Source organism: Venustampulla echinocandica, assembly GCF_003357145.1.
Source record: "Venustampulla echinocandica strain BP 5553 chromosome Unknown scaffold_0, whole genome shotgun sequence".
Classification (NCBI taxonomy): domain Eukaryota; kingdom Fungi; phylum Ascomycota; class Leotiomycetes; order Helotiales; family Pleuroascaceae; genus Venustampulla; species Venustampulla echinocandica.
Genome location: NW_022474205.1, coordinates 2768628 through 2781588, shown reverse-complemented (window position 1 = coordinate 2781588; position 12961 = coordinate 2768628). Strand labels below are relative to the sequence as shown.

General features: G+C 45.2%; 3 protein-coding genes across 3 annotated transcripts; 2 read left to right on the top strand and 1 right to left on the bottom strand.

Annotated features, from left to right (window-relative positions):
• Positions 1-4269: 4269 nt before the first annotated feature.
• Positions 4270-5579, top strand: BP5553_00851 (uncharacterized protein; the record flags this gene model as incomplete). The annotated part of the gene is made up of 5 exons (XM_032009474.1): positions 4270-4293; positions 4347-4594; positions 4651-4973; positions 5026-5073; positions 5164-5579. 5 exons carry the CDS (start codon positions 4270-4272, stop codon positions 5577-5579), a joined length of 1059 nt encoding a protein of 352 aa, XP_031873528.1.
• Positions 5580-6682: 1103 nt separating this feature from the next.
• BP5553_00850 (uncharacterized protein) lies at positions 6683-7003 on the bottom strand (the record flags this gene model as incomplete). Its single annotated transcript, XM_032009473.1, has 1 exon — positions 6683-7003. One exon carries the CDS (start codon positions 7001-7003, stop codon positions 6683-6685), a length of 321 nt encoding a protein of 106 aa, XP_031873527.1.
• A 2410-nt stretch (positions 7004-9413) lies between these two features.
• On the top strand, positions 9414-9965 carry BP5553_00849 (uncharacterized protein; the record flags this gene model as incomplete). Its single annotated transcript, XM_032009472.1, has 1 exon — positions 9414-9965. One exon carries the CDS (start codon positions 9414-9416, stop codon positions 9963-9965), a length of 552 nt encoding a protein of 183 aa, XP_031873526.1.
• Positions 9966-12961: the final 2996 nt, after the last annotated feature.

The window sequence follows — 12961 nt, the reverse complement described above, 5'->3', positions numbered from 1 at the left end:
TGGGACGCAGTTATCCTGGGGTATGTTGAGGGGATACAAGCTATGGCTACTATGCTTGCGAGTAGTAACCGGAGTAGAAACTCGAGCTTTGTCTTGAGGCAGTGTAAATTCTATGCTTCCCGGGGTCGATGTGTCGTGGGTGTGGTCTCGTGCGTTCGGAAGAGGTGCTGATATTATCTATAGTGATTAGCGAAATAGAGGTGCGAGTGTGGAAGATTCGAGACTCTGTGTGGTTATTGGAAAGCGGTTAAAAAGGGGTGAAGTAGTAAAGACAAGGTTGGGTTTAACTGTTCTGTGGGTTGGAGGATGTCTTTAAATGAACGTTTTCTTTGTTTGCGAACAAAAGGAGGATTTCTTTGAAGGTATGATTGTATTCTTTAAGGGGCAACCAAGGTTCTCCTCAAATAACTTGCTTTTTACAAACAACGATGATAGTCATTAAGACAAAACGGCTTTTGTTTTGGGAGATTTGATAACAGGTTGGTAGTCGGTGATATGAGTACAGTGGAACAACCGCTTCATCTAGAGAGAGGCCGAACTTTGCAGGCTATTTCCCACGTTTAAAGTTTGTTTGTGGGGCGCTCGAGGCCTCGATCAGAATTGCTTAATAGCGTAGGTGGTTTAGGATACAGTGGGTTCGGCTGCGGCTGAGACAATTATACTCTCTGCAGAAGTCGTATCAGTACAGTTTTACGAATATCATTCAACGAGCTAAGGATAGATAAGTTTATATAAATTGTCAATAGTCTACTCGGAAGTAACACGGTACATATACTAGATTGCAACCGACGGATATGGGTTGCCAGTAAATGGAACAGCAAGTATGTATTAAGGCTATATGAGAGAGATGTTGGAAGTGTAATACAAGAGTTCCAATTTGGTAATACAATTCTATACTCTTCTCGTAGAAAGATTTAAGAGAGAAGACATTGTTATACTAATGGTTTGGATAACAGAATACATTCCTATGGATTTGCTAAACTACCTTGTACAAAGCTGTGTGTATCAATGACGCCTCCTACACTTATGAACGACGTGGTATATAAGCCAAATCAGACACAGAAGTAGGAAGAAACCTCCGCAGCCCAAGCCCATGAACTCAAAATATGCATTGAGACTCCCATCGTTGCGGGGAGCCCCATGTCCAATATCTCTTATACCGTAGCTGCTATTAGGATGGTTGCCAGCCGTATTGTCGAGGCTCGACAATGGGGCTGCTGACGCCATTGCGGCCAATATCAGGGTAAATAATATAGGGCGAATCTTCATTTCGTAGTTGACAGAGCAGTATGGTTGATAGGTTTTGATTCTCCAAAAAACCGCGATATAGATGGGGTTGCAGGACTGTTATAAGAGATATTGAATGAGACAGACAAAATGTGAATTGACAACGATGCGAGAAGTAGGGAGGAGGGTGGTAGTCGTTAATTATAGGCACGATTACCTTTTGTTCTATTCAACAAGAGAAAAGGACAAACTAGTCTTTGTATTTTGATGGAACTTGTAGTTGCGGTTGGCTTTACCGACTGGCTTTTGGAGCACACCGGGACAATTTCCGACGTTACGTACGAACAAGAAGTATGAATGCTACAATTGTATTTACTTGACAGACTTTATTAGCTTCGGAAGCTAGGGGCGCACAAGATCATATAAAGAAGAACCATTGTCATTATCTTTATAAGCTGAAATAAAGAACAAACGTAACCTAGGTGTAAATTATAATAGTAAGAAAACATAACTATACTTGCGTAATGCAGCATGTTCCGTATAGTTGACAGGATCATAGAATGTACCATTCTTGACGGGCTATCATGCAATATATTAAAGTAAGATAGAAGTCAAGCTATGCTTGCAAGTAAAAACTATTTAATTAGGTAATTTAAATTCCACTAATTAACCTTAACAGAGGTTAAGGAATAGATTTGCCACAAAAATAAAATTAATAGGGAGAGATTTCTTCTGAATTTCTACAAAATGTCACGGATTATGTACAAAGTGTGTCAAAACTGAAATTAATTTTAAGAATAAAAAGTGTTGTATTGGTTTATCATCGACGTTGTAAATCCCATCACATCTCGTCTTTATTCATCAATCTAGTCCATGCAAGTTAGAGCTCACTGCTACGCTTCAATTTGAAAGCCCCGCCTTGATAAATATGTTTAGTAGCCTAACAAAGAGCTTTGTTGCGGCGAAAAGGAAACAGATCTGCACAAGCTCTTGAAGGAAAGGATATCTAGTTCGGGGTCGGCGGCTCCAGAGTTGAGTTAGTTGACCGGGCTTTGAGCCACGTCTGTACAAGATAGTTACCTATGAGCAGCAAAATCACCATTCCAACAACACCCCCCAAAAATATATATATAACGACTAGGAATCGTTTGTTGTCCGTGTCCGTAGCCCTCTTGTTGATCTTCGGTTGGAGATCGGCCGGGTAGTTGCTTGCGGTTATAGGAGCCGCTGCTACAGTGGTAGCTAATATAAGCGTTACAAACATGTTCGCGAGTTTCATCTTGAAGCCAGCAATATTGAAGTTTTGAGAGATGGGTAACGGTGGAGCGGGGTGTGGCTGGCGGGATGGCGAAAGAATTGAGGTTATAGGGAATAGCGCGACAATCAAGGATTCAAGGTGAAGTTGACCGACGGTGCTAGCATGAAATAAGTAGGCGGAGGTTAATATATGAGCACGCGCGAATTTCTCTGTTCGAAAACTGTGTATCTGTGAGGGCAGTTTTATAGTGTAAGCTTACGCTAATGAAGATAAAGGACTTGTTATTGTTTGGGATAGAGAACAAAGGTCAAATCTATTTAATACTACACAATGTACACCTGCGCTAGACATATCTCATCTAATTAACTAGGAGGCATCCGTACGGATTATGGGCCTAAGGTCAAGGTAGTCTGCAATTAAAACGGGTAAAAAGGTATATTAACCTAGAATGTATCTAAGGGAAACAAAAAAACAGCGAGACCTCTGAAAAACGTGCAACACAGAGATAATAAGATTAAAAAATGAAAAGAGATGTAGATTTGCTACGACGTATGCATCCTCCAAGTATTACCCAGCTCTCTTAGACATATCGTTTATCTTATGGAAATTCGTTAATTAAAATACCTATCACCTTTTATACATCTGACCAAACCACAGAATAACATAAATCCGAAAATGGCCCCGCCGGCAAGTGCCACTAAAATAAGTGGTACACTTTTGAGTGAGGTGATTCCGGTATCGGTATCGGTTGTGCTTGACTGTGGATGGATTGTGTGGTTGTTGGCAATGCCTGAGTTGTTTTTAACCTCATCGGCTATTGCTTTTGCAGACACCAACAGGATGAAGATAGCGGTGTCCATGTCCCTGGTTAAGAAGGTTGATACAACTTGTTTAATATTTCCGGGACAAAACGTCTGAGAATGTAATCAGGAATAGGCTGGGGACCTCAGATGAGCTGGTAGCAGTGATAAAGATTGCGAGGACGTCGGGGATGGGCGGTTCGGCGACCGGGTTAGCGAAGTAAGTTATAAGCATAAGGAGGGAACTCTGTCCTATAAGTAGGATATAACAGTCGTAAAACACTAATTTAACAGAATCACTTTTATTTATTTGTTAGCTTTGTATCTATATCCCCGCCTTTGTGTGTATTGCGATGCAATAGACCTTATAGACTGCCTCCTTGTCTTATTCATAGTAGTGATGAAGACTCGCACCGAGCAATTTATTACTGTAGTTATGGCAAAACAAAGGTCATATAATGCCACCGAATCGGCCATTAATATAGGACCCCCTCACTGTGGGGTCTTGGGAGTGGGGGAGGTAATAGGGGCTCTCTTCTCGGCCCTCCCCCTTTATTTTCATTTTTTTTCGCTTCCAAAGTTCCTAACTCATCGTTAGTACCTCCTCTATTCCTCGCATTGAACCCTGTCCAACGGTGATATCGACTGTTTCCTCATCTCCGGGCCTTTATGGACTTCCTGAGTCGCTCATTGATAGCTATCTTCAGCTCCACCGCCCAGGGAACGCTGCGAACGCATCGCCAAACCGCCGGGCGACGCTTCACCGTTGCATATTGTACTAAACGGGTGGCCAACAAGCAACGTGATCTGCCTAGAACTTCACCTCCCGGTCCTTTTCACTTCACAGACCTCACAACCTCATCTTTACCATCTTTCCACGCTTCGCCTTAATTCCCTCCGCCATCTCATCTCAGCATCTCATCTTTGAGAGATCAAACTCCAACCCTGTCGAACTGAGACATCATTTGCAGCATGTCTTCAACAATGCCCCCAGACTCTTCATCCAAAGTAAGAAATAAAGCTTCCCTAATCTACTTTCTTTTAACCATAGTTTTCTACAGGAGCAACAGTTCATCACCATCCACCCGGACGCTGATCTTGAAGTTCGGCTTTACACTACTAAGGACGACAACGCCAATACTACCTTCAAAGAAGCGGGCAAAGGAGATAAGATGATACGTGGTAGAATCGTTGCGACTTTGAATGTTTCCCGAAAAGTCCTCATTGAAAATTCATCAACTCTCAAGGCCATGCTCTCTAGCAGCTTTAAGAGTCGAATCAAAATATCATCGATCTGGAGGACGACAGTGTGGTTGCTCTCGAGCTTTGGTTCCGTCGCCTCCATGATACCTTGACTGATTCTAGCTATGCGCTTTCCGTTCCAGAAATATATGCCGTCATCGAACGCAGTCACTACTACTTCTTCCATCTTGAAAAGCTGGAGCATTGGTTCGCCAAATGGTTCGTTGTCAACAAGGCAAAGATCAAGCAGATGGGTGTAAACAAAATTACACCGATCAGGGGAATGAACGAGTTGGAGTTGCTAGTTTATCCATGCCGGCAATTCGATTTTGCTTCTGGGTTTATCATGATAACTCGACGACTAGCATATGCAAATAAGGGCCACATCTCGCTATACAATCATAATCCAAAATCACGTCACCTTCAACTTTCTCCAAGAATCGTTGGTAAGTGCAAATTTACAGAGCCAAAGATTGAAGTCTAACATTTTACATATAGGTGGCATCAATGGGGCCAGAGCCAATTTAGCTCACAAAATACATGAAGGTTTGTATATCCACCATAAATTTATACATTTGCCGTGCAAGTGCAAGCAAGAGGCGATGTTTGAATACGAGTCTGCTCTCTATCATACAGGCGCGTGGCCACTGATGTCGAAGATCCGTGGGGTCGACCAGATGTCTGTTTCGGAGATACTCTATGCATTACTCGACTTCGACTACGAAGCTCCAGACGATGCCTGCAGTTATTGTTCCCGGGACTTTCTCGATGACGTTATGAAAGTCCGGGACGACGTCAAGGAACTGTTTGGTGGGTTATGTCTTGACTGCATCAAAAGCCCTATGCGCAAGGACAAAGCCCCACTCCTGTATGGTGAAGATCGCAGAAGGATATGGGATAAAGGTTGTCGCGAGCGCCATTCACAACCAACATGGTGGTTCTCGTGGTTATCTTCGGACCAGTTCGCTGATGTTCATGACCGAGAGCGTGATGAGCGGAAGAGGTTGGCAGCAGAAGCAAGACGGAAAAAATCTGGCTCGGGCACCTACTAAAAAGGAGTAGGAGAGTCCACCTACTATGTGACCTTGGGCTTGCTAGTTTATCAATCGCTGGAGATAGAGCTAGACCCCGACACAGCATATTTCTTGCTCTTTATTGGCTGGACCGTTGGATCACTATGGAGTGGTCGATGAGAAGTTGGATTTCCAACAAGGACAGTAGTAGTAGAGGAGAAATAACTGGGCCTTGGACAATTAGATAGTGCCGACTAGTGGCATGCACCTATCCCAGATCACAGGTGCCGCACCTGCTTGCTATCTCGCGAACGGATACAATAGATTGAAAGAAAACCTTTAAAGATATCAAGACTATCCGAATATGCTTCTTCAAAATATGACTAAATGTGAATTGCAATTTTCTTGTCATTCTAAACCTGCGCCTTTATCATACATGCTTATATTCGGATTTTGAGTGCGTAACTTTGAATGAAAGTACTATGGCTTGGCGCTCCTTTGACTAGGCAAAGCGCGAACCGTAATTCTAAATTCGAGGATATGGTGGTGGCCCGCATTATTCGACGGATATGTTGGTAAAGATCAAAATCTGATTTTCAAGTCAGAAAAATGAAAAGAATGCAATGGAGGGAAATGCGGACATTATGGACTTACATTGTGCCTCGTAATGAACGTTTCATGATATTTCCCCCCTGGCTAATCGACCTTAGGCCCGTACTAACATTTGAGATCCTTATTCAAAGCCCTCGAACTTTAGTGATCGTAACCGACGAAGCACCGTGTTTGGCTTGGCCTCCTTTCCTCCGTTGGAATGAGCTTCACAGACCTCCCCGCCCTATCCTGCCTGACGATCCATATCCATATTTCATTTAGACGGATGGCGATTACGTCCATGTCGTTTGGGTTTTCCATCGAGTGAGGAGAGTTGATGCTCTGGATTGCAGATAGCTATCCGTATCCTGTAAATGTCACCCTGGATCCTGAACCCTGCTCTAGATCGACCAGTAGGTACGAGTAACCAGCGCTGAAGAGGCTCGGCATACCCTCTCGCTCTAACCATTTGGTTTCCCCGTCACGGCTCGAGGTTTTCCAGTTCACAGGATCCGCTCCACGGCGACTCCACCACGCTCCATCCCACATTATCACATCCTGCCCGCCCAGGGACTCAAATTAACCTCCTGCCGTCTCCGCTCCGCGTCCTTCAGCTCCTTCAATTTCTTTTTCTCCTCACGCTCTGCATCCTTCCTTGCCTTCTCAAGAAATTTCTCAAAGTCTGCTGTCTCGCTGGACGTTCTTTCCGTATCGATTGACGACATGATGGTGCTTGACATGCCTTTGGAGCCGGCCATATCGCCCTTGCTATTGTGTGTTGAGTGAGAGCGCGAGTCAGAAGAGATGACGCGGGAGACGCTTTGTTTGGTACTTTTGGAGGAGGACTTGGAGCGCAATGATTTGAAGAACATTGTGACTCAGTGGAGGTTTATATTGGCCTTCCGGGTATTCAGCGATGGGCTCGGCGGCGCTTGTGGGATTGGGGAAATTTATTAGTGCTTCTAGATTCTAGGCGGGGCCTGGTTGATGCCAAGGAACCTAAGGACTACGGCTTCACGCGGAGAGCTCTTGTGCTTGTATCTTGCAAATAAAAGTAAAGATATCCAAATTGATGGGGATACAGTGGTTCTCCACGCTTGCTTCTCGGCTATATCCGATCCGACGGCGGGGTACGGCTATGATTTCCCTTGGACCTGAATCAACGTTGCGGTTCCTGAGTCTTGCGTCTTTGGTCCTTGGTCTTTGGTCTTGTTAAGTGCGTCTTGTTTGTGAAGTCTTGCCTTATTGAGTCTTGATGATTCTTGATATACGATACCACAGGATTAAGAGTAGGATGAAAAGGCGTTGATCCGTTTTTGGAAAATTTGAAGCTAGTCAAGCAAAATGCCCAGGCCAGGAACCCCAGGAACGCTGGCTCATCTTATACTCCGTATTCGCGCAGCGCTCAAGGCAACAATGGCGGGGAGTGTGTAAGACCAGTCTAGACGGTCAGTTGCACAGTCAAGCGACTACTTCCGTCATCGGGAAAAGCGCACCAGCATAGAATTCCAAGTTTTGCTAGGAGGTTGCGAGTCTTGTGGTAAAGTTATAAGTTAGGTGGCGCGGATATGAAAATTCTTGCACTGTGGTTGGGGACTGGGAGTTGAGCTTTTATTGATGGCGTTGGTGGCGACAGGGATCGCGACTTAAGCCGGGCTCAAGGAGGGTCTAGTGCTGGCAAAAGGTGCTGCCACTGGTTAGAAAGACTACGAAGTAGATAAGACTAGATATTGCTACGTAAACGCATGCCTAATTGGGAATAGGTTAATACCTGTATTGTTGTTATTTGTTTGCGCTAGGGCCCATTGTCATACGAGTTGTACGAAGTATTACTACAAATCTGCTTTGTACTTGGTACCCCTTTTCAGCTGGAAAAGGGGGTACGGTCACGTGGAATGCCGTGTATCCGAACAAATCAAAAGCAAGAGCCAAGAGAACAGAACTAAAGGAATTGCTGTTCGAATATTTCATTGGCCAAGATTAACAAAGTGATCATAATTGTCACATGTAGATAATACATACCTTTTGGTACTACTTTGTAGAACAATGAGATATGGTTGCCACTGGTAGGTAGTAGATATTAGTAATATTATTTAGAACAAAGCCGCCGCTCTGCTGATTTTAAGAAGTCGAGGGGGCAATCCTGTGTCAGGCTTGGCACCCACTGGGGCCATATGCTTGCACTAGATTAATCGTCCTTGGGCATCACAACGTATTATTTGGTCACTACTTGCTTGGCTATTATCTACCTAGTAGTTATAACTACTGTTCTGGCTTATCGCTGCTTATAATTCTAGTAGGTGCATTTAATGTCCACGGGACGTGGTGGCTATCTTTAGGTAGATCGACTTCCACATGGGGGCCATTTCAGAGGCGGGCTTAGGAACAGCAGCGGATGTAGGGTTTAACCGTTATGCCCAAGGTGACCAAAGCTTACGGAAATCGTGGAACTGTTAATACCTTAAAGCTTTCTACTTCGTGGCACATGCAATTTAAATAAGGCTCATTAGGTCAATCTCCCTTCTATATTTGGTTTAGGCTTGCTAGAGGCATTTTCCACATACTTCTTCAGACCCTCCTGCAATCTACTGCACAATAGACAGTATCGTAAGCCCAGAACACCGATTCGGCACATAAGAACTTCTATTCCTTCATGCGCCATTAAAATCGAGAGGATAAGAACTTTGCGATTAAATACTAGATTACAAGGCGTAGAGGCACTCGAAAATGCAGACAAAGGTTCCCACTTGCTCTACCCCGGTGTGGAGACCCCAGGTATCAGGCTCTAACTTTGGCCAACGCCCATACCTCGATACATCTAGACGAACAATCCAAAACACCCTCGCACCAGACGTTATCTCCGAAGTAAGAGAAGCCAATAAGTGGGATTGGGTTATAATAGAACGCGACGAACACCAGCGAGAGTTCGAGTGTAAATGGCCACTTCCTAGCGCGCTGCGCCTCGGATCTAAAATGATCCGATTAGACATAATTCCACAGGAATGGCTTGCCGCGTATCGATGAATGGAGCGAGCCCTTTGTTTTACAATAAAGCTACAGTCTTCAATTGGTTGCATTCGGCAACAGTCAATCGGGGTGATGCCGACGGACTTGTAGTCATAGAAAGTATTTGGAATACTTGGGCCGATGCTCTAGGCAGGCAGCCATAGTTCCAACTTGGCGACTTCTTCGCTATACCTGTAAGCGTTACGAAAGAAACGGCGAAGGGCCGTTTTAGAAATACTACGACCGCACAAGTACGTCTGTTCTCAGGTTCGAGGGATGTTGGAGAAGCGGGCTAGGGCCGAAAAAAACTCAAGATACTTCAGACTGCGGTCACTTTGTGAAGCACCAATAGCAGTCTTCGACGAATACAAATTCCAAGAGCATAGGTCCTTAAGGCAAGCAGACGGCCACCATCACTATGATAACGTTGCCCAGCACCAAAGCATTCTTTTAGTTCGAACTGGCAAAGGGGATGGGCTTAGCGCATTAATCAGCTTCAATGTTTTAAAGCATAAAGCATTGCCTCTTGCAAGAAATGAGGAAATGTGTATGTTTGATATTATTCATATCCCTTTGCAAATTGGCGTTCGTTTCGTCGCCGATCTTCTCCTCCGTGAAGAAGCTGCATTTCCTGAATTGGTTCTAGGAGGACCTCGACTATCCAAGGAACCATATCATCCATTTATAAAGTGCGAGAGAGAAGCGTTCGCCTGGGGAGAAAGCCGGTTAGTACGCGCACAGGAACGAGGGCAAGATCTCTTCATCTTCAACAGCGACCGATGTGAAGGAGAAAGTGCTGCTCAACAAGCAAGTCGACGAACACCCTGAACACTACGATCGGGCTCCTTTCAAGCTTTGCTAGGTCTGAATATGATGGTAGCTTGGTGATATGCCCTGAATCGCTCGACATCCGTCTGAGTTGCCTTGGCCACACCAGGAGGGGATCTAGGGTGGTGGTTGTGAAGAGCTTATCCGTCTCGCTTGCTGTGCTCTCCCGCTGCGGTACCAGGTTGCGTAAAATAACCAGAATGTTTTATAAACTATGCTCCGCCGTTGCGACAATCATCGAGGTTACCACAATGTAACTAACTTTCAAGAATCAATATACACAACATACCTCCATTAGCCACCAATAAATCTGTATCGAGAATCTCAGTAGTATTTGATTCTTGCGATTTCATTAATACTCGTGTATGTTGCGTGCCAGTTTGTCGTTGGTCCCGAGGTCAGAATCTGTCACCTGAGATATTGGTTTGCTGGAGTTTAATGCTAGAGTTTTCGGAGGCAGGATGAACAATGACTTCCAAATCAGATTTATCAGAAACTCGTCGCGGATTAATTCCGTCACGACTGCCAAGTTGATAAGTGCAAGGCCGTTGATTTAGGGCAGAGGAATATGAACTAGATTAGGCTCTTCGAGTTATTGACTCTATAAGAACCTAGCGAATACCGATATTAACAGGATCATCAGGGACATTATTTATGAAATTGAGTTCAAGTACTTAGCGGTAACTAAAATGATACTTGAGAAAGTGTAGAAGCCAACGATAGTTTTCGGACGGCGTACATCTCCACCAGTTTCTTCTGAATGTCAAGGATCCAACAAAAGCCTTAATTTTGGATACATCCGTAATCCCAGCGAAAATCGGTAAGATGACTTTATTTCGTAGGGGAAAATTAAATCTTCATTTCAAGACGCTCACTTGGTCCGCCCAGGGTTATTCCGCATGCAGTTTCCTATTTGTACTAGAAGTAGGCAATATTGGGCGACCAAAAAGAAAATATCAGTGAGACAAAAATTGCTGCTACAGAACCCACCCTGGGGAGTCCTGCGTTGACATTTTCTAAAACGAGATCAAACGAAGAGGGAGTAGAGGTCATAATAATATTCCGGGTATCTGAATTCGCATCTTCACACTTGCCGCTATGTTAGGTCAGGAAATTATCTTTCCTGAATCCCAGATCCACTCAGCTTGCTAACATGCGTCGTCTCCCATAGCACTCTGGGCAGCTAACATTTGCGCCAACGCCGTGCATAGTAGCACTTGTGGTGAACACCTTGCCTTATACAATATCCACGTGGTGTGTATCCCGGTGGTTGCCGAGGACCGGTAGTCATATTTCATAGACTGTCTTCAACCCCCATATGATGTCAAGTATGCGTTCTCAGCAAAGGGCGCTTGAGTGTGGAACACGGCTGACGAGTCACTGGGTTCACCTGAGCGAGGTGGGGAAGAAGAATCCATCGTTTTCTCGCGGTCATACTTTTGCAGCGAATTCGATTCCAATTTCCGACAGCCAAATGCGACTTGGACTCCCAGGAGAATTCGCCACTTTGCGCTGAAACAGGCAGCTCGACTATTCGACACAGGTAGCAAAAACTGGGATGGGGTTCCTTTTCCCCGTTCTCCTCCCTTTCGAAAACTATTCTGCGGTAGTTGCGCTTCTCTTGCGATAATTTCCAACCATGACGGTGACGCCATCCTCCGGATTTCCTCTTTCCAAGGCCACGCTATGTCCCCCCTATACACATCACAATTTTGCCAGAACCAAGCCCCATCGGGATCTCTAATAACAGTCCAGTAAAATGCCGTTTGATGTGGCTTTTTGCAACTTCACTGAGGAGAAACGTTTCTTGCTTGGCCGCGGCCTAAACCTCGGATATCGGTAGATCAGAACGAAATAATTTTTCAAATGAAACAAATAGCTAACCACCAAGTCAACTCTAATCTGGTAGCTGGCTAGTACTGACTGAAGTGTTCAGCGGCAAATTCCATGTCCAATAATGGATCGGTTGCATCCCTTTACTTGGGACCCATATAGCTAGCCAAGCAAAAAGTGTAATACAACTAGGGCAATTAAAAGGGACCAAAAAGGAAAAAGCAAATACCATTTCGGGATTCCGAAATACCGAGAAGCCTATTGTTCTAGCCCGGGCAGTTAGGAACCTGTTAGTGAAACTGGTTGTTTCTGGCAGAACATGAGGGCCCTATTGAGATGCTAACGAGCATTTCCATTGCGCTCAACACTCCGTACAACTAGATGATTTTCGTTTCATTGGTGAGCCCTGCTTCTGCTTCGCCTACACTTGGCGCGTATCCAGATGATTCGTCAAGATTCCTGGTGGAGCTTGTGACGCCGGCGGTCGAGATACTGACTAGGTGTACGTTGTGATACGTGGTACTTCGTACTTCGTACTGGGCTTGATTAACTTGTGCCACCAAACGGGGTCGGATTGATACGAAGCAGCGGAGCACGAATGTTGCTTCCAAAGCCGAAACACACGGAGCAAAGCCTCACCAGAATATTCCCGACGCGGCTTGATATCGAAGTGCATAGGGGTGCACCCTCCACAGATACGAAAGGCGTCCGCCCTGCATACTGGAGTCGTGTACTCCATCATTATTGTTCGGCGCAGAGTGGAAAATTCGCAATCCCTTGTCGAAGCTGAAGATGGACACCCTTGCGAGCGGACACCGATACAGCCCTGGCCCATCATCCAGCCCTGATCCAGCCCTGATCCAGCCCTGCTAGCAGCGAGACCAAATCAACGATCGACACTCCACCAACTCCAGCCGTCAAATTAGACATCGATCGCGCCCTTTTGGGCCGAAACAATAATCATTTCCCCCTGTTTCCACGCGTCACGTGGGTGCCACGACGCAGCAGCGTGCGCCAAGAAAACATAGAAAATGCAAGACAAACCTGCGTTTTGGAGCGGCGACGAGAGACGGGCATTTGCACTTGCACTTGCACTCGCACTTGCATCTGTACTTGCACCTGCACCTGAAACCGCTCCCCCTCCGCGCCCAAACTGCTATATA